The following is a 19,743-nucleotide window of genomic DNA, read 5'->3' as shown; positions in this document are numbered from 1 at the left end:
GAATAGTTCACTCTGCCTTGTATTGGTGTCACAGGCAGCTGCTGGCCTTGCAAGCCTGCAGAAACAATGCTCCTAAGCTTGCGCAATGCTCCTCCGCGTCTTAAACACGGAAATCCGGGGCGATACGGGACCCGAGCTATATACTCACCCTGAGCGCATGGTTTCTGCGTTATTGCCCCCTATTCGCTTCTGGCAACCACGTACTCTCCTCTTCTCCGTGACGAATCATATGTAAATTCACACACTGGCAGTGCGCAGCGGACGTGATCAGAAAGCGTAACCTTGAGCCAGCATTTCTGGCAGAATACATTTGAGAATGCTACCGCACCTAAAGACATGTCCTTTATTTCCAGATGGTCTTGACAAACTTTCAACTCACACGTCGTTCGACTCACTGTAGGTGCCTGATGGAACGAAAGCGCGCCTACTGCTCCGTTATTCATTGCACGTGCACGGCTTCACCAAAGGTAGCATTTCTTGGCAGGATTCATCGGGTCTAGCACCGTGCACGAGAATGCGTGCGCGAACTCTTCCATGTTCATCAGCGGCACATTGCAGCGGTTATGGCCGTCGGAGTACTTTGTCCAGCCACCATGTGCTTCGGGGTGGTCAGTCGTCCTTTCGCAGAAGTTGTGGCAGTACGTAATGAAGAACGTCTGGTCCGGACTGAAGGTGCTCAAACCGCCAAGTACGTTGGCCACTTTGTCCGAAGGCAGAGCTGTCTTGAAAGCAGCGTACGCGTACCTCACTGCTGCATTGTCGATGATGTCCTCCTGGATCGTGTTGTTGGTGTAGTTGCCGACGTTTTCGTACAGGTTTACGTAGCAGGCCGCCTTGGCGTTGTACGCGTCAGCAAAGTCCTCGCTCCACCATGATTGCGCCTGGCCGTTGTTGATATCGCGTCCTTGGGCGTCGAGTCCGTGAAGAAGCTCGTGCGCTATGACTCTTCCGAGCACCGCGTAGATCGTGGACACTGGGAGGTCTGCAGAGTACAGTGGTCCCTTGGTGCTAGCGATGGGTAGGTGCAGCTCGTTGGTGTAGACGTCGTACTTTACGTGGTCGTCGTATAGTCTCCGCATGGATTCCTCGATTTCGTACTCCCTGGCCGGAAAGCCGGCTCGCGGGACGACTCGCACCCAGTTTTCCAGGAAGTCCGCTCCCAAGTCGGGGAACCCGGCCACACTGGTATTTTCCGCTCGTAATCCGATCTCTGGCAGAACGAGGCGACTGTTCTGAACTTTCTGCGTAGCTGTCAGCTTGGTGCTGTTGTCCAGCCACGGGTTCAAACCGAGGCCCTTCAAAATTTCCCTTTTCACGTTGTCCGCGATTTCGACCACTGACCGTACCTCGTCTTTGCTCGTCAGCGATTCTGTCGCAAATGCTATCATTTGGGGCAGCATCATCTTCGACGCATACTCCCTGCAGTACTCTCGGGCATCGCTCACGGGATGGCTGCATGAGTCCACGTTCATCTCCATGCTTTCTTCAAGTGCTCTAAACTCGTTTGTGAAGCAGCTGCCAAAGCGGAAGATCCTCCACCCCAAATATAGAGCGCCTTCTTTCTTGGAAAGCGAGTTGAAGAGCTTCCTGAAGTACTCCGGGCTGCTGATGACCATAGTGTGGTTGTCCAGAAACTTGGACAGCACGAAGTACTTGCTGAACGTTTCCATCCACATCTCGGGACTGATCGTAGGCGTCAGCAGAGACAAGTTCCGTAGATGCACTCGTTGTTTCTTTTCCATGACAGCCAGCTCAAAGAGCTCCTCTTCGAATTTGGCTATTGCGTCTACTATGCTACCGTGCTTGAGGCCGCCACCCATGGTTCGGACGACTTTCTCCAAGTACTTCTTATAATTTTCCTTCCTTGTGGGTGCAAACATAAACTTCGATATTTTTGGCGGCTTAAGTGTGAAATCCCAGGCGTTCTGCCTTTTTAAGGAGATTCCAAACCTGAAGAATGACCCAATATTAAAGTCTAGCTCCATGCGAACTAAAAGGTCGAATGAGCTCACTTCGTTGACTTTTACTTTAGGCCAGCTGAAGTTGAACATGTGCATGTAGTGCTTGAGACTTCGAACATTCCTAGACCCAGGAGCCAGGCTGTGATAGCAAGACAGATAGAAGGTCAAAAACTTTTGAGCGTCCGTCTGGGACCGTACTGGAATCTTTGGGTTTGATTCCACTTTACGAAACGACTCTTTTAGCGTTTCAGAGACCCAGGATGCTCCGAGACTTCCCTCTGCCAAAGCAGTCTGCCTCTGTGCTACCATATTGTTCTGTTTCCCAGAACAGACAAAGCGATAGAAGTTCTGGCAAGGAGCTTCCTTGGGGCTTATGCTCTCGTTTAGCGTCGAACTGAGTTGGTTGCAGGCTTGAGATCTGAAATAAATGTATACGCAAAACTGTCGGTTAAAAAGGATTCGCAAACAATTTGTTGGGACGCCTGCATGATGCGTCATCAAAGACAGGTACCCCCAACATTCAACCGGATCAAAAGATTAATGCTGCGCACATGTCATGATGAAATATCCAATATCAGGTTCGCCACAACGTTCTTATCCATTGATATATTTATTTTTCTACAAATTACTCCGCCAATCTCTTTGTGGGGGTGCTTTTTTTTAACTCATTTTGTTTTTTGCAACAGTAAGTGTTAGGCCGAGGGCGGATAGAGAGGAAATCACGTGATCGGGGAGATCACGGGGAGGGGGTGCAACGGCCAAGCCAGCTCCCAGGGAACGAAAAGAGCAAGCACGGAGCGCACGCACCTGCACATGCCGGCGACGTTGATCTTTCTGTTGGCGAATCCCATTTCGTCGTTTGTCTTCTTGGTCCCGATCGAGGCGACCGAGAGGAGCATCAGCACCACGACGCATGCGCCAACGGCGCCCGCCGTCACGTACATCTTGTTCTTGGTGACATTGCGGCCTTTGTCCTCGTCGTTAATCACGTTCAGCTCGTCGGACATCATCTTGCAGGTTTGACCTGCACAAACACTTCCTGTAATTCAAACAACAACAACAACAACAACAACAACAACAACAACAACAACAACAACAACAACAACAACAACAACAATAATAATAATAATAATAATAATAATAATAATAATAATAATAATAATAATAATAATAATAATAATAATAATAATAATATAAACTTACGGCGTTTCTTAAGCAAAGGCTATCGCTAAAGTTTGGTGTTATTGTTTAAATATCGTGCATGCACCTAGACCATAAAAAGAAACGTGTTACACGCAGAGCACGCGAAATATCCAATAACATTTAACAATACCCATACTGTTTGTATTCTACATATATTATACAGGATTATGCAAATGACAGCAAACAGTGCGCACTACAAGGGAGTCACGCGGAGCACTTCAAGAGGGCATTAAAGAGGAATGTTAAGTTAAGCTGTTCAGTAGATTATGTTTCTGCAACAGCAATGCGACAAGTAGCAAAATTTTGAAAGAAAGCTGCATGAACCTAAAGTGACCGAGTGGTGCCCTTTAGTGCCGTTTTATTTGTTCTCATTATCGAGCCGCGAGTTCCCATTGTGCGGTTGCTCACTCGAGAAAACTCTACGAAATTGCACCGACGACTAGGGCGATGACTAACGCTTTGTTTGGCACGGGTGATCACTACGCGAAGCGCCACACGACATACCCGGCAGTGGCACGTTGTGCGAGTTGTGAGCTGACAGGCTCTCGTGAGCAAATGGGGATTAACGAAACTTCGCTGCACATGCGAGTATCTCACGTGAGATTGGATTGGGAAAAAATATTCAAGTAATGTACATGAAACAATGGTTCCCACATCTTACCACCCTGTTAGTTATTCGCTAAACTGGTCGGAAGCGTAGCCATTCACGCTCCCCTCAGCATATCAGTCCCTTAATTTCAACTTGTTCCTTTGAGCACGAGCGTCGGATCAGTCGGGGAGGCGCGATATACGTACTCGTAGGTATACCTGAACCAATCGCCTATTTCGCACAGACCACGTTTACACTTACCCATAACTCGGTGTAACAACAACCTTAGTGGGGATCAGAGGTACACTCACGTATTTATTCCGGACTCCGAGAAAAAGCTGCTTGTCCGGAGCCCAGCCCCCTGTCGTGGGCGATCATGAGACCCTCCGGGTGGACCGAGGTCGGCCCATGACCAGAGGCTCGCGATGCGGGTTCCTTCCGTACGGTGCACAGGTCGCACAACCTAATGGGGAGACGCGCGGGGGAACCACGAAAACCGCACAAGGCCGACGTGCGAGTCGCAAACAAAAAGGCTCTACCACTGCAGGCTCGCAGCTCGGGCCGCAAGGAGTCCTCGGCGTCGTCGTCTTCGTTCCCCTGCGGCCGCTAGAGTGCGTGCATGCGCTGGCTGGTCCTTCCTTTATGCTTGTTCGTTTCCTGCAACACGGAGTCAACCTAGAGCTGCAAAACCATTTCGGAACAACTTGAGCTGCTCAGTAACGGCGAATTTCAAAGTGCTTGGCGCATTTCCCTCAGGCGAGAAGAGCGAAGATTGAGACTCAGGTATGTGGGGCGTTTGGCCAGTGCGGGTCGACAGATTTCTTTCAAACAGTTGTGTTGCCACACGAAACGTGGTAGTGGTGGCCAAGGCTCTTTAGGCAGAGCTACACAGGGTGTCCCACGTAACTTGAGCCAAATATGAAAAATATGCGATTGCCACGTAGCTGGTCAGGACCAAGGTAAGGTTGTTTGCCGTCGCTTTGAGATACTCAGATTATGTTTAATTCCACCTAAATAGAGTATTAGGTATAATTAATTAATAATCAGTCAATTAATAAGCAATATATACTTACTTTTAAATAAATGATTGCTTAGTTAACTTCTGAAACAATATAATTAGATGATAAGTGTTAATGATAACATTGTAGAGCATCATGAAAAGCTCCCGATACAGCTTTCTGTTGCTGGATAGCTGCTACATAAAAGCGTTTTTCCAAGCGTGAAAGAAGCCCGCGAATACACGCAATGTGCATCAAGCGGCCAGTGGAGCGTTAAAATTTATCAATAGTGATTATTTTCAGACTGGAATAATCTTGTTCTTAAATCACCCGATTCTTGGCCAGTATCCCCCATAGTGGGTGTGAGCCACTCTCGGAGGAAAGCACAGCAAAGCAAAGCGTTTAGGAGGCTGTTGCTTAAATTGACCGGGTGATACTCTTCATTAGCCTTGTCAGGATTGGGGGCTCAATCCCATCGTCCGTTGTCCTTTGCCAAGATTGGAGTACGGCATGAATTCGAAGGTAGCTGGCCCATGCCGTCGTCCAACTTATTTACGCTGAGATCGTTGATGAAGTGAAGAACTGCTTCTCATCGAGAACGAGGAAAAAGGGTTTATTTACAGAAATTAACTCAGTCTAACATGACTGCTTGAGAAAAAGAGTAACAGTCCAACATGACTGCATGAGAGAAGTGACTCAGTCTAACATGACTGCTCAAGAGAAGTGTTCAGCATTCGCACAACCACAGTTTTTATACACTCGATGCGCCGGTCCTACGACGCGGCGACTGTTCGTTTACTCATCACCAACTCGCCGCTGCTCTGCAGACCAGTTTACGTACACAAAGGCAACCGCGCTCTGTACACAGAGGCAACCGCGCGGGGTGCCGTTCCGGGAAACTATCGGCGCCGATCGAGGGTCGCTCGTTGTTCCGTGCTAGGCAGAAGCGTGAGACGCTCCAAAATACGTCGTCCCCATGGCAGCTTGTCCATGCGTGTCAAATCAGCTCCGCGTTGGGGAACTCTGGAATCATTGTCCACACACCGAACTCGTCCCGTCACAATGTCGATGGGGCTGGAGGAAGGAAGCGGGTTTTCAGCACAAAGGCCGCTTCTTTGAACGCCTCCCAGCTGCAGCGACGGAGAGGGAGAGGTGCGCGTCTTGCACCCCTTGTCGTAATCGGGTGGCAAGGTGGCAATCTTGCTTAGCGGCTCGCCATTCTTGACAGCGCCTCCATGGCCCGAAAAATCTCGACTGTCTAGCGCTGACAACCGCTAGGCAGGAAGAGAACGGCTGCTGGTCAGGGGGGGATTGATGTCTTGGCTCGCAGCGACCACTTGTGCATTGATGTCACCGCCCCAAAACATCCAACAAGGACAGGCAACTGCAAAATGAACCCCGCAACACGGCTCTGCGCCGAGATGGCGTGCATTGGCTATCACTTTAGACTCGCTAGGCTTCAAAAAAAAAAAAAACAACAACAACATAAGTGCAGAAGCAAACAAAAAATGCTGCATTTCGCTATGCCAATTTCTGAAGCAAATTCCTGCTGACACATTCAGCAATTAATGGAGGGAATTCTGCTGAATGAGAGGGGATTTTCTTCGCCTAAAGAAAAGCTAACACTAGTAACCCCAAAATTTAGGCGGGACCCTCAAACGCAGAATTCAAATTAGCCTGCTCAAACCATCCGCATTGCTATGCAACTTTCCCTTCTTATATCTAACGGAGAAGTTGTACTCTTGGAGAGTGAGGCTCCATCGGAGCAAGCGGCCGTTTTTGTGTGACATTTGATTGAGCCACGTCAGAGGACAGTGGTCGGTCTCGAAGATGAACTTCGCTCCGTACAAGTAACACGACAACTTCTGGGCGGCCCAAACCAAACAAGCGCATTCCTTCTCTGAAGCGCTGTAGGCTTCCTCTCTTACATTTAGTTTACGGCTGGCGTAGAGGATAGGATGCTCCTCGTTATCGTCGCCGACCTGACTGAGTACCACGCCCATACCTCTGTCGCTTGCGTCGCATTGAACTATGAATTCCTTTGTGTAGTCTGGCGCGCGAAGCACAGGGCGAGAAACCAATAGCGTTTTCAAACTTTGGAAAGCGTTCTCTTTGTCCTTATCCCAGTGTACGTTACTCGGTGCTCCCTTTCGGAGGGCGTCTGTTAATGGACTTGCCAATTGCGAGTAATTCGGAATGTACCGTTGATAGTACCCCACAAGTCCCAAAAATGAACGAAGGTCCGTTTTCGGGCGCGGCTGAGAAAATTCTCCAATCGTAGCTATTTTCAGCTCAGCCGGCCGTCTCATGTCCTGACCGACAACATGGCCCAGATAAGTAACCTGCGAACAACCAAACCTACACTTTTCCGCTTTCATCGTTAAGTCGACTTTAAACGTACGAAGCCTCGCATTCTTGTCGTAATAGAATTTGGCGTTCCTTTGAGCTATTTCCGTGTTCTTTCCGACTAGTTCTTGGGTTGCGCTTAGCCGCTCCAGTAAATTTAGCACGTATTCAACCACGGTTGGACTCTCCCCTCTTTCCTCCCACATCTCTCTTAACATTCTCAGTGGAGACCGGAGTGTCCTCCCATACACTAGTTCTGCTGGTGAGAACCCTGTCGCCTCATGTGGAACCGTTCGCAAAGCAAACAAAGTTGCCGGCAGACAGTTCTCCCAGTCCTCCTTGTGCTCGTAACAGAGCGCACGCAAAACTCGCTTAAGCACCCGAATGCCACCTCTCTACACTGTTTGACTGAGGGTGATAGACAGAACTGTGTATTAACTTTACCCCGCACTTTTGCAAGAATGTGGAAGTCAGTGCGCTCGTGAATACTGACCCTTGATCTGCCTGAATTTCGGCTGGAAACCCAACTCGTGCAAACACTGTCAAAAGCGCGTCTACTACTTCAGTGGAGCTGAGCTCTTTCAAAGGGATTGCTTCTGGAAACTTGGTAGCCGGACACAGCATGGTGAACAAGTACCTGTAGCCTGATTTTGTTTTTGGAAGAGGCCCTACCGTGTCTATTACAAGCCGTCTGAAAGGCTCTGTTATTAAGGGCACTACCTTCAGTGGAGCTTTCCAAGTCTCTCCTGGTTTACCAGAACGCTGGCAGGCGTCGCATGATCTTACAAAGTTTTCTACATCTTTGAAACAGCCAGGCCAGTAGTATTCCATAAGCAATCTTTCCTTTGATTTGTTTATGCCTAGGTGGCCGGACCACCCATTTCCATGACAAAGACTCAAAAGGTCCTCCCTATACTTAGTAGGTATGACTAACTGATCTAAAATCTTACCCTTTCGATCTCTGTAATGCCGATACAACAATCCTCCTCTCTCATGTATCGTTACGTTGCGCCTAGCAATGCCTTCTTTAGCTGTGTCACATAATTTAGCTAAGCTCTCATCATTCTTTTGCTCAGCTGCCAGTGACTCTCTATCCACGCGTAAGAGTTGATCGAAGTTCTTTGAGGCCGGTGATAATAACGACCCTGTCTCGCTTGTGAGCGCGTCTGCTTGCTCTTCCTGCAGGCTAGAACTCTGACACTCTAGTGCTACGCTCTCATTGAGCTGGTCAGCTGGCAGGCTCTCCTCAACTGTTCTTTTGTCCCTCGGGCCTAGCTCGGATTCGGGTATTGAAGTTATGCCCTTTTCTGCTTCCGCTGGAGGAGCTTGAGCATTTTCAGCCGAAAGCGCCGCGATCTTACGAGCTTGGCCTCGGGTCAATGCCTGTACTATGCCCTCTCCCAGTTTGAGCCCTCTGTCACGCAGTAACTGATTCGAGCGATTCGAAAAGATGTAGGGATACTGCAGTGACAAAAATTTGGAAACTGCAGCCTCAGTCTCTAGCTCCCCGAATGGTCCACTGATTTTGACTTTGGCCATGGGCAGACACACGCTGTGTTCTTCTACAACCTGTTTTATCCATGCTACTTCTCCGGTGAAGTCATCTACCATCACGTAAGACGGATGGACAATGTCCAGCGTGGCGGCACTGTCTCTTAGCACTCGGCATGGTTTTCCATTAACTTGCAGGTCGTGGAGATACGGACTTAAAAGTTCCATATTCTCATCTTTTTCCTCCACGTAGGAAAAAACTACGCTAGACTTCTCGCAGTTTACAGCTATATGTCCCAGTTTGTGGCATTTGTAACAGCGAATTGGTCCAAAAGATTCGAATTTTCTTTTCTGTTCTTTTTGTGCGGTTTCTCCGTTAAGTTTCTCCTCGCTCTTTTCTGCGGGCTTTTCCGCCATGTCTACAGGCTCGGATCGTCTAGTTTGCGCACCCTTTTTGAACGGAAATGGTTTCCGCGGTCCATTTCGACCGTCCCAGTTTCCCTCCTCGGCGTTCAATTTTCTACTGGTTGCGTACTCTTCGGCTAATTCAGCCGCCCTTTCCACAGTGTTTACATTACCTCTGTCTTGCACCCACAGTTTCACACCTTGGGGAATGGTTTTGTAAAACTGCTCTAGACACATGCATTCAATGATCATGTCTCTGCTGTCGTACGCTTCCGCGCTTTTAAGCCACTCGACTAGGTTGGCCTTTAAGCTATACGCAAACTCCGGATAGCCCTCGCTATCTTTCTTGCCTGTGCTCCTAAACCTTTGCCGAAAAGCTTCGGCTGAAAGGCGGTATTTCTTCAGGAGACTAGCCTTAACTTTTGCATAATCATATGCATCCTGCACACTCAGTCTGGCGATTACTTCCGCCGCCTCACACGGCAACATAGACAGCAACCGCTGTGGCCATGTACTCGGGCCGAAGTTCATCTTCTCGCAAGTCCTTTCAAAATTGCTTAGGAACAAGCCTATGTCGGTCCCGACCTCAAATGGCTTTAATAGCCTGTCCATGCGGTACGATTCTGCCTCACTTGATCGACCCAGAGCGCCTTCACTTCCTTGAGACATCTCCAAACGTTTGCTTTCAAGTTCCAGTTGCATTTTTCTTAACTCGCGATCTTTATCGCGTTCCTCTCTCTCTTGTTCTTTTCTCTCTCGTTCTTCTCTCTTTTTCAGAAGTTCAAATCCCATTTCAATTTCTTCCTCACTGGCCTTTTCGGAAATTAGCTCCAATAATTCCGATTTGAGCATTTCCTTGCGTACATCTAGGCCCAGTTCCTCACCCACAATCAACAACTCGTCTCTCAGCAGTGTCCTTAACTCCATGACTACTGCTTTACTGCCTTGATTCTGCTCTCTAAATCTAGCTAGGAAAACACAACATAGCTAACACACAACAATCTAGCTTCCCTACTGTTCTAAACAGAACAACCACAAAATGAAGCCTAGAGAGTCAAAGCAAAAACCAAGCACTCACCGCAGATACAGCACCATGTCGCAAAGTCCATCTCACCGCTGTCAGCCAGTTGTCAGGATTGGGGGCTCAATCCCATCGTCCGTGGTCCTTTGCCAAGATTGGAGTACGGCATGAATTCGAAGGTAGCTGGCCCATGCCGTCGTCCAACTTATTTACGCTGAGATCGTTGATGAAGTGAAGAACTGCTTCTCATCGAGAACGAGGAAAAAGGGTTTATTTACAGAAATTAACTCAGTCTAACATGACTGCTTGAGAAAAAGAGTAACAGTCCAACATGACTGCATGAGAGAAGTGACTCAGTCTAACATGACTGCTCAAGAGAAGTGTTCAGCATTCGCACAACCACAGTTTTTATACACTCGATGCGCCGGTCCTACGACGCGGCGACTGTTCGTTTACTCATCACCAACTCGCCGCTGCTCTGCAGACCAGTTTACGTACACAAAGGCAACCGCGCTCTGTACACAGAGGCAACCGCGCGGGGTGCCGTTCCGGGAAACTATCGGCGCCGATCGAGGGTCGCTCGTTGTTCCGTGCTAGGCCGAAGCGTGAGACGCTCCAAAATACGTCGTCCCCACGGCAGCTTGTCCATGCGTGTCAAATCAGCTCCGCGTTGGGGAACTCTGGAATCATTGTCCACACACCGAACTCGTCCCGTCACAATGTCGATGGGGCTGGAGGAAGGAAGCGGGTTTTCAGCACAAAGGCCGCTTCTTTGAACGCCTCCCAGCTGCAGCGACGGAGAGGGAGAGGTGCGCGTCTTGCACCCCTTGTCGTAATCGGGTGGCAAGGTGGCAATCTTGCTTAGCGGCTCGCCATTCTTGACAGCCTGTGCGCTTCAGGAAAGCGGTTTGTGGAGGGTGCGCGCATCAATTCCCAACGACGCGCTGTATGCGCGATATTATAAATCTCGAAGGGCCGTTCAATTAGATACTTGGGAGGCTCGTGAACAATCGTCGTAACTCCTGGAGTCAACCTAATTATCTAATACTCTCCCGCATGCTCGGCTTGATGGTGTTTGTAAACCAAAAGGGCATGGAATTTAGCTCAGTTAACAGTACTTTTAAAGTTTAATCTGAATCGCGAAAGAAGAGATGTCACATTTTCTCATGCTATGCCGGTAATGTGACCTGTTAAAAATAGCTTGTGAACTAGGAGAAAAACATTATGACACAACTTTTCTGCGGGCAATGCAATGCGATTGGAGTATAGTGGTAGGGCAACTGTATAACAACGAAGGGGATATATATATATATATATATATATATATATATATATATATATATATATATATATATATATATATATATATATGTATGTAACGTTTGATAGTGATTGCACGATCTGATAAATATAGCCGGATACCGAGCTCGTAATTGCTGAGATTAGTAAAATTAAACACGTTATAGTGAGTGAGTGAGTGAGTGAGTGAGTGAGTGAGTGAGTGAGTGAGTGAGTGAGTGAGTGAGTGAGTGAGTGAGTGAGTGAGTGAGTGAGTGAGTGAGTGAGTGAGTGGGTGAAGAAACTTTATTGCAGGTCCGTCGAGGACGCGAACTTGTCGCGCACCCGGCTAGTCCCGCGTCGGGACCGGCGGGTCTAGCCCAACGGCCCGGTCGCGGGCACGCCGGACAGCCAGCATTTGCTTTTCTAGAGCGGGGCTACGCAAAAGCGAGTCCCACTCCTCCTTGATGAACTTGGGGTATGTCGACCAGCACTCCCAGGGCATGTGCGCTAGAGTGGAGGTCTGCCCGCAGGAGGGGCAGGCGTCGTCGCGATACACGTCCGGGTAAACCTCGTGGAGAACGGACAGACACGGATACGTGCTGGTCTGCAGAAGCGTAAGCGAAACGGCTTGCGCCCTATTCAACTTGGGGTGAGGGGTTGGAAAGACCCTTCTAGACATGTAGAAGAATTTAATAATCTCGTTGTGAGTAGCGGGAGCGTCCCTGTGGCCGTAGGGATGAGGGGTGTCGGTGCTTCTTGCAGAGGAAGCGCGATCGGTGAGGTCACGCGCAGCCTCGTGAGCAGACTCATTGAGGTTCGGGGGAGCACCCTCGACCGACCCTACGTGAGCGGGAAACCAGTGGATTAAACGATGCGCGAGAGCATATCGATTCGAGCTGCTAATAAGACGAGCAGCTTGCTTGGCGATGCAACCCTTCTGAAAAGCCCTAACTGCCGTTTTGGAATCGCTATATATCTCGGGCCCACGACCGTCTAGCAGGGCGAGGGCGATGGCGGCTTGCTCGGCGACTCCGGGGTCTGAAGTGCGAATGGAGGCGCTATTCGAATTGTTGCCGCTGGAGTCGACCACAACGATGGCAAAGGTCTTCCCATCGCTGTACTCCGCGGCGTCGACGAAGCTTGCACACACACACACAGACACACACACACACACACACACACACACACACACACACACACACACACACACACACACACACACACACACACACACACACACACACACACACACACACACACACACACACACACGCACACGCACACACGCGCGCGTTGGGAACGATCCCACGTATCCGCATTACGCGTGCGATGCTTTAACCAAGGTTACTCCCAAGTTTAATTGTAGTAGTAAAACGTAAATACCCCAAAAATGTAGATGAGAAAATGGCGCCGCAGTAAGTTAGAGCATCGCACGCGTGATGCGAAGACGTAGGATCGTTGCCCACTTGCGGCAAGTAGTTTTTTTTTTATCCACTTTCATTGGCATTAATTTATCATTTCGTTAATACAATTCGTAAGTATAAGCAATTTCCCCTATGATGTCCTTCGTGTCTTTGTTTTTTCGCTCCTTATGACATGATTAAGAAAAATCGGGCCTCTCGTTTGACCTCCTTTATTCTCGTTTATCATATATATATATATATATATATATATATATATATATATATATATATATATATATATATATATATATATATATATATGTATGTATGTATGTGTGTGTGTGTGTGTGTGTGTGTGTGTGTGTGTGTGTGTGTGTGTGTGTGTGTGTGTGTGTGTGATAGAAAGGCAGGATTGGCGCGCGCGGCAATTTGCGTGTATTCGCGAGCTTCTTTCACGCTCGGAAAAACACTTTTAGATAGCACGTATTAAGCATCAGGAAGCTGTACCGGGAGTTTTTCTCGTTGACACTTTTCATCTAATATAATATTTGAGAACTCGGTTAAATAATTAAGACGAATTATGTAATTAGGTGGAATGCAAAAGATACTCCGTGTATCTCCAAGCGACGGCGAACAACATTACCTTGGTTGTGTTCTGGTACGTGGCGTTTGCATTTTAAAAGTTTGGCTCACGTTACAGGAGACACCCTGTATCACTGATGGCATCCGAAGGAAGGCTAAAATTTATATTAGCATTTCTGTGACTGTTGGCACCTACTGACGCTGCAGAGGGAGCTTTCCGCGTTTAGATGACGTTTTAAAGATTTGAGAATGAATAGCTGATACTATACAGATTGCCCGTGAACAATATCCAATATGTGACAATAGAGTCTGTCGAATTCAATAAGACGCTCATATACGGATGCGGGAACCTTATAAACCATGTAGGTCAATTTTTTTTTTTTCAAATAGGAGCGACGTAATCGTCGGTTGAAATGGCGCTGTAGCTCCGCCCCCCGTCGAATGCCGCGCGCTGCTGCTGACGCTGACGATGCGAGCGGAGACCGGAAACCGCGGTGTTGTGACGTCAACTTTAGTGTTTTGCTCCTTCGCAGCCTGCGCGACCGTGCCTGACCGTGCTTGTTTCTGCGTGCGTGCCGTCGTAATCTGCTTCGATCGACCCTGCATTTCTTTGTTGGTGCGTCTGTGTGTATGTAGAGTGGTGGTCAACGTGCGCAGCATCAACTGATGTGGTGGGCCGATCATGCCGTCTTTCTGTGCAGCCTACGGTTGCACGAACACCAGCGGCCGCGACGATGTCTTCCATTGCTTCCCACAAGACAAGAAGCTTTTAAGGAAGTGGGAGGCTGCTGTAAAGCGAAAGAATTTCAAGCCCTCAAGAACAACACTGCTGTGCTCCAACCACTTCCGTGACGACGATTATCACCAGAATTTCCACTAGCAGGCTTTCTAAACGCAGCGCGAAAAGATCGGAGCAACGAAAACAAAGACGGCACGAGTGCGGACTGACTGATGATAACTGGTGTTGGAAGGCCTTATGAATACACGAACTCGCCCAAACCTGGATTTTGATTTACTGCGAGCTCCTTAATGTTAGCACGCTGAACGGAAGGTGCATGTTTATTTCCCACCCTCGACGCAGGTTTCGTCGCAAAGCGCCGCGAATTTTCTATTTGCACGTGTGTTGTAAAACAGCCTGCACGCAGCTACCATAACGCAGTGCAAATGTAGAGTTTGCATGTGCTGGAAAGCCGGCGCACGCCAGGACGCTACGCTCCTCCCGTCTCTCGCGCACAGCGAGAAACCGACCGTCTCACGTAGCCGACGGAATTCGCCGCCTTTACGACTTCGGTTACGAGTAGTGTGCGGATGGCGCACAGATGAAGGTCACTACACGTACTGCATGAACCGGGAAGCTTTTCACGCGTTTGAACCGTCTTTGTAGGTTGCCGACAGCTTTGGACAGCGCACAAATGCCGACGATCGCATCCCCGCTTACGTTCCACGCGGAGGCATGCAGGAACACAACACTGCAGTTGTTTGACCGGAAACGAGCTCACTAGATCGGCGAAAGATCGGCGAGATCACTAGATCGCTTTGCAAAAAACATACTCACCAAAGAGCATTTCCAACACGAGGAGATCCCAAGACTTCGCTTTCGTTCTCGTCGAAAGCACTGCTCGCACCAGCATCGTTTGCTCCTTCGAAAGGCCGGCTCTTTGCAATCGGCTCGTACACGTAGGGAGCAACGCCGAACTCTTCAGAAAAACGCAGTCTCTTTAAATTTTCTATTACCTCTTAATTTTCCATTGCGGCACCAAACTACCTGGCACCGCGCTTCATGTGGAGCGGCAGCGGTCGGTCGCTAAAGTTTACGTCACGGGTCGCCCGACCAATCACAGGCGGAAACGAGACGCGCGAGCTGGGCGTGTCCGATGCTGCACTTTTCGTCGAAATAAAATATATTTGCGCTTTCTTTCGCTCAATTTCGATACGATATTTGAATTCGGAGGGTTGAAAACCATTACGTACACATGTTCACTCATTTTTTCTGGGAAACCTTTCAGCTTCCCTTTAAGTCTGCGTCACGGCAGAACAGGAGGCCGTTCTCATAGCGTGAGGTGCACGAATGAGATTGCTGTCACCCCCTTTAAAAAAATTTTCCGTGATAAATATCTTTCAAAGTAACGAATGGACAAGCAGAATCTGGAAATCAGCGCTCACTACAAAGTAAAGGACTACAACGGACAAAGGGACAATGTTCTAACATCCTTTATTCTTGGCATAAATGAATACAAAAGCGAAACTTGAACTGAAACGTGACGTCTGAAACTACTCGTTGATGGGGAGCACCTTAAGAACGTTCCCTTATATCTTTATATACAAAACTCAAATATCTCGCTTTAATTTCAATTGATTCACCGAAAATGTGCCAGGAAATATTTCCTGAGCGTATAAAAAGATAAATAAAAAGGGCGCTGTAATTTTAGAAGTTTGATCAAGTAACAAGTGCGCTTTTCGACATTTCACATATAATATAAGTATACATACCTCTCTAGGAGCACAGTAAACTATAAGTTTTCTATAAACTGAAATTGTTTAAAGAACTTTGGGTCACTCGAAAGCTGCTAAACAATTCCTAACAAAGAAATGCCCTTGTCTGTGGAAGCACAGTCTGACTACCGCAGCCCTGTAAACACGTGCGCAGCTTTCATCAGATTATCTACCTTAGGAATGATACGAAATGAAATATCCGTAGCGAAAGATGCACACTTTCACAAACTTGACACAAAGGGTATTGAAACGTATTCTCACATGCTCGCAGAAAACATATTTCAGCCTTTACTGTATGCTATGTTTAAGCGTCAATAATCGTCGGGGAAAGTCATGCTAATTTTATTCCCATGGCGCTGTGCTCATTCTAAGTTTTTGTAAAACATGCAAGCCAGGAACGTTCTCAATAGTGAATAATAAACATATAGGCGTGGCGAGTCAAGTCAGGGTGTTCGTACTTGGGTCAGAAATATGTGGTGCAAGCCAAATGGACAACGACGACCAAGACGTGGTATAGTACAAGTGTCTGTGTCCACTCGGTTGAAGTTGTACCCATCTCTCCCTGCATTTTTCTAGTATAAGCACGCACAAACTAGCACTTGACATAAAAACTGTTTACAGCGCAAACACATGCAACCACAAAGTAAGGGACAGGACACAAGCGTGTCTTGTCCCTTACTTTGTGGTTGCATGTGTTTGCGCTGTAAACAGTTTTTATGTCAAGTATGCACCAACTCGCCCAGAAAGAAGTTTTAATGAACAAACTAGCACAACTAATGCTATCATGGTATGCGAATATCTCATCTGTAATTACTCACTTTGTTTTCTTGTATGACTCTAGAACTTTTCATAATTTCATCATCACCTCGTGGGAATAAAGCCGTCATCCAAGCTTCTAGACGGCCATCGTTCTTTTTTTTTTTTTGCCGTCTTGGGTTTTCCCACAACCACGATCTATATTTATATGGTACGAAATGTGACTTACGCCCATAAAAGTCTCATCAGCTTTCTTTGCAGTTGCATATACGTCAGTGCCATAAGTTTACTATTTACATCATGAGTCAGGCAGCTCATGCGCAGTACTTAATTTCATGCTTTTTCCAGTACAAAAATTGCCGAGGGTCTGCTTACCCCGTACTGGCTTCCTGAGATTTGGTATTTATAGTACACTGAAATTCAGAGGAAGAGTTCGCGAGGCAATGGCAAAAAACCACGCGTTACATGCAGGTTGTTCGTGTACAGTTGATCCTGACATCCAGTCATGATGAAATGAGCGAAACCTTGAAACAATCGCTCGCGGAGCGTTGCTGCTGTCCCTGTTCGGCGGAGAGTCATCAGACGCAAGGCCCGAAATTGGCAGGACCTTGAGATCGATTGTGTGGCCTTCGTGATTAAAGAACTCGTCAATGTAAGCGTTACCATCATGAGGAGACGCTGAGATAATCATACCACGCACACATCGCGCCAGCGCGGGAAGACCGCATTACTATACATTGTCCCTTCAGATAGCATGTCTCATCTATCGCGCCTGGACTAGTTGCTTTGTGCTTTGACCAACTTTGCCATGATTGGAGACAACGCGAAGATAAAAAGATGACATTACAAGGCAAGTACGCCCGCTCCAGTTGTAGCTTGCAACTACGAAAAAACAAGAAAAAATAAATTAAAAAGAAAGCTTGTTACCAAATAAGCTGCTTTGTTTCTGTCAATTATTTGTTCCCAAAAATTCAGTAAATATCAACTGATGGGCGCAAGAGACCGGTAGGTTGCGCATATTTTTCTACCGGAAAGCTACAAATCTGTCTGTAGTTTAAATTATGGGGTTTTACGTGCCAAAACACGCATGCACGCATGCCAAAAGCCGCATGCCAAAAGCACGCATGCCAAAAGCCAGGCACGCCGTATCGGGGGACTCCGGAAATTTGGACCACATGGGGTTCCTTAACGTCTACCTAAATCTAAGTACACGGGCGTTCTTGCATTTCGACAAAATCTGTCTGTAGTAACTGCTTCTATCGTTGGAAGGGACACGGAAAAGCGCTCGTCCTTGTTTTTTTTTTTTATGCGAAGCATATTACGAGGGCTCAACCCAGCTCCTCAGGCGCGGCGGTGACCATGAAATCACGTGACACCGTGACGTCACGACAGAGGAGAAGTGGCTTTGGCTCAACTCTTGCAAGACGGGCTGGGTGGGAATCGAACCAGGGTCTCCGGAGTGTGGGACGGAGACGCTACCACTGAGCCACGAGTACAACGCTTCAAAGCGGTACAAAAGCGCCTCTAGTGAATGCGGTGTTGCCTTAGAAACGCGCTGTTTCTAAGGCGTGCGTCTCTTGCTCAGGCGCACATTTCGTTGCCGCGCCGAACGCTGCTTTGCTCGACGCTCACCGCGTCCAATGCGGGGCGCGTAGTCGCTGCCCTGTAGCCCATTGTCTTACACCCCTTGGCGGGTCGACGGGAACGCTGTCGCGTTCCACTCTTGAAGGCGAAGAAGTAATGCATGAGTTGTTTCTTCGTCTAGCCGAACCAAATATAGCCAAGCAACAGCAGTTCACCAGGCTAAACAGTGGTTCAACAACTAAAATAAAGGCTAGTATGCTTCGCATCCTGGGCTTAACCTTACCTAAGCCACAGCCATTTTTTTTTTCGTGTCCCTCTATCATGCGTCGTGCTGTACCACTTAACAGTAACCTACATGTTAAGTAGAGCTCAGTGAAGGACTGGGAAGTTGCCAGCAGTTTCTTCAAACTAGCAAATAGATATAATTTGATGCAGTGCCGCCTCTCGACGGCAGCCGTGCAGTAATTGTGATAAGACGAAATTCTTGGCAATAGCTCGACACAGGCCGGTTCGACAAGGTTCAACACAAGCCATGCGCGACACAGAGTCAACCAAATGACCGATAAATGTGAGACGGGAGGCCTTCACATAAAGTCTTGTTGACCGACTCCCCACGGAAGCGAGCCCCTACGCTTCCGTGGGTCGACTGCGTACTAAGAAAAACGTGCCAGTTTCGAGACCGTCTAGCTCAGAGACAGACAAGAGAGAGAGAGAGAGAAACGCACGCTCCCTGGGCAATTCAGATAGTGGTACAACGATAGGCTGATGAAAGCGTGATTCTAAGGTTTGCCGGTAGGTGAACCATAGCACAGGCGAAGCACGCTGTCTCGTGGAATTCCTCTGCGTGATTCTGTCTCGGGTCGCTGTCAGTCGCTGAAGAAGCGACTCGCAAACGCTGACTCAACGTCTCGCAGGATGTGTCACCCCAGAGGGTCGACGGCCCGCCAAAGACCATTTCAGTTCCACGGCATTATGCGGTCGCCGCCGATGTCGTTCTCGGGGCTTCAAAAGTGGGACGGAGGCACGACACAGCACACACTCTCACACACGCACGATATTAAGCACACAGGAGGACATTTGGGTGTCCCCGCGCTCTGCGGCGGGGTCGAGGTCACAGGTTGAGTTCAACGTCTGTGGAATAGCAGCCGATCTGCTCTCCGTCGCGCAGCACAGTGGCCTTGATGACGAACTCGCCGTCGAGCAGGTACGAGGGAAGGTCCGGCGGAAGCTCGGGCACCTTGAATGTGGTCGGCTTCAGGCGCCACTCACCCTGCACGACACAGTTTCACAAGGGCAGCGCCGGTTATACACCCGCTTGCAACGTCAGCCGCAATCGTCACTTTTCCTGCTCTTGGGGCATTAGCTTTTCCGCGTATGCGTCACCTGTTAAGGCATCGCGTCGCTAAAATAGGGCACGTAACGCTACCTTGTGACGCTACGGGGTAATCGTGAGATGTCATTCTCGATATGTAAATGACTCTGTCTGCCAGGGGCCTGCCGCAACCAAAATGAGGTTTAGAGACAGTAAATGTGCAATGGAAGTCGACGACGAGCATTACACGTGCAGTGTGGGAAACTATTAAGTGAAGAATGTAAGCATGTTTCTTTTTTTTTTCCGTGCTCATACGTA

The 19,743-nt window shown here is 48.3% G+C and overlaps 2 protein-coding genes across 4 annotated transcripts in view; both read right to left on the bottom strand.

Annotated features, from left to right (window-relative positions):
* Window positions 1–329: 329 nt before the first annotated feature.
* LOC139057279 (neprilysin-21-like) lies at window positions 330–4,364 on the bottom strand. Its single transcript, XM_070535196.1, has 3 exons — window positions 4,065–4,364; window positions 2,769–2,985; window positions 330–2,379 (listed from the first exon to the last, which is right to left on the bottom strand). Exons 2-3 carry the CDS (start codon window positions 2,969–2,971, stop codon window positions 459–461), a joined length of 2,124 nt encoding a protein of 707 aa, XP_070391297.1. The 5' UTR covers window positions 2,972–2,985; window positions 4,065–4,364; the 3' UTR covers window positions 330–458.
* Window positions 4,365–15,473: 11,109 nt separating this feature from the next.
* The window catches only part of LOC139057276 (ganglioside GM2 activator-like), an 85,694-nt gene continuing 81,424 nt past the window's right edge, over window positions 15,474–19,743 (bottom strand). For all 3 annotated transcript variants that reach the window (XM_070535192.1, XM_070535191.1, XM_070535193.1), the window contains exon 4: window positions 15,474–19,383. In XM_070535192.1, the coding sequence (XP_070391293.1) occupies window positions 19,225–19,383 (159 nt within the window). In that variant the 3' untranslated portion in view covers window positions 15,474–19,224. The remainder of the gene's footprint in view (window positions 19,384–19,743) is intronic.

Source organism: Dermacentor albipictus, chromosome 3 (genome assembly GCF_038994185.2).
Source record: "Dermacentor albipictus isolate Rhodes 1998 colony chromosome 3, USDA_Dalb.pri_finalv2, whole genome shotgun sequence".
Lineage (NCBI taxonomy): Eukaryota > Metazoa > Arthropoda > Arachnida > Ixodida > Ixodidae > Dermacentor > Dermacentor albipictus.
Note: the sequence above shows the minus strand (reverse complement) of the source record. Positions and strands in the feature narration are given on the sequence as shown.

Excerpts from the sequence above, each read along its gene's own strand:
- LOC139057279 (XM_070535196.1), bottom strand. The coding sequence starts at position 2,971 with ATGATGTCCGACGAGCTGAACGTGATTAACGACGAGGACAAAGGCCGC. Across the intron at positions 2,380-2,768 it reads AACGTCGCCGGCATGTGCAG|ATCTCAAGCCTGCAACCAAC; the intron begins GTGCGTGCGCTC and ends CATTTATTTCAG.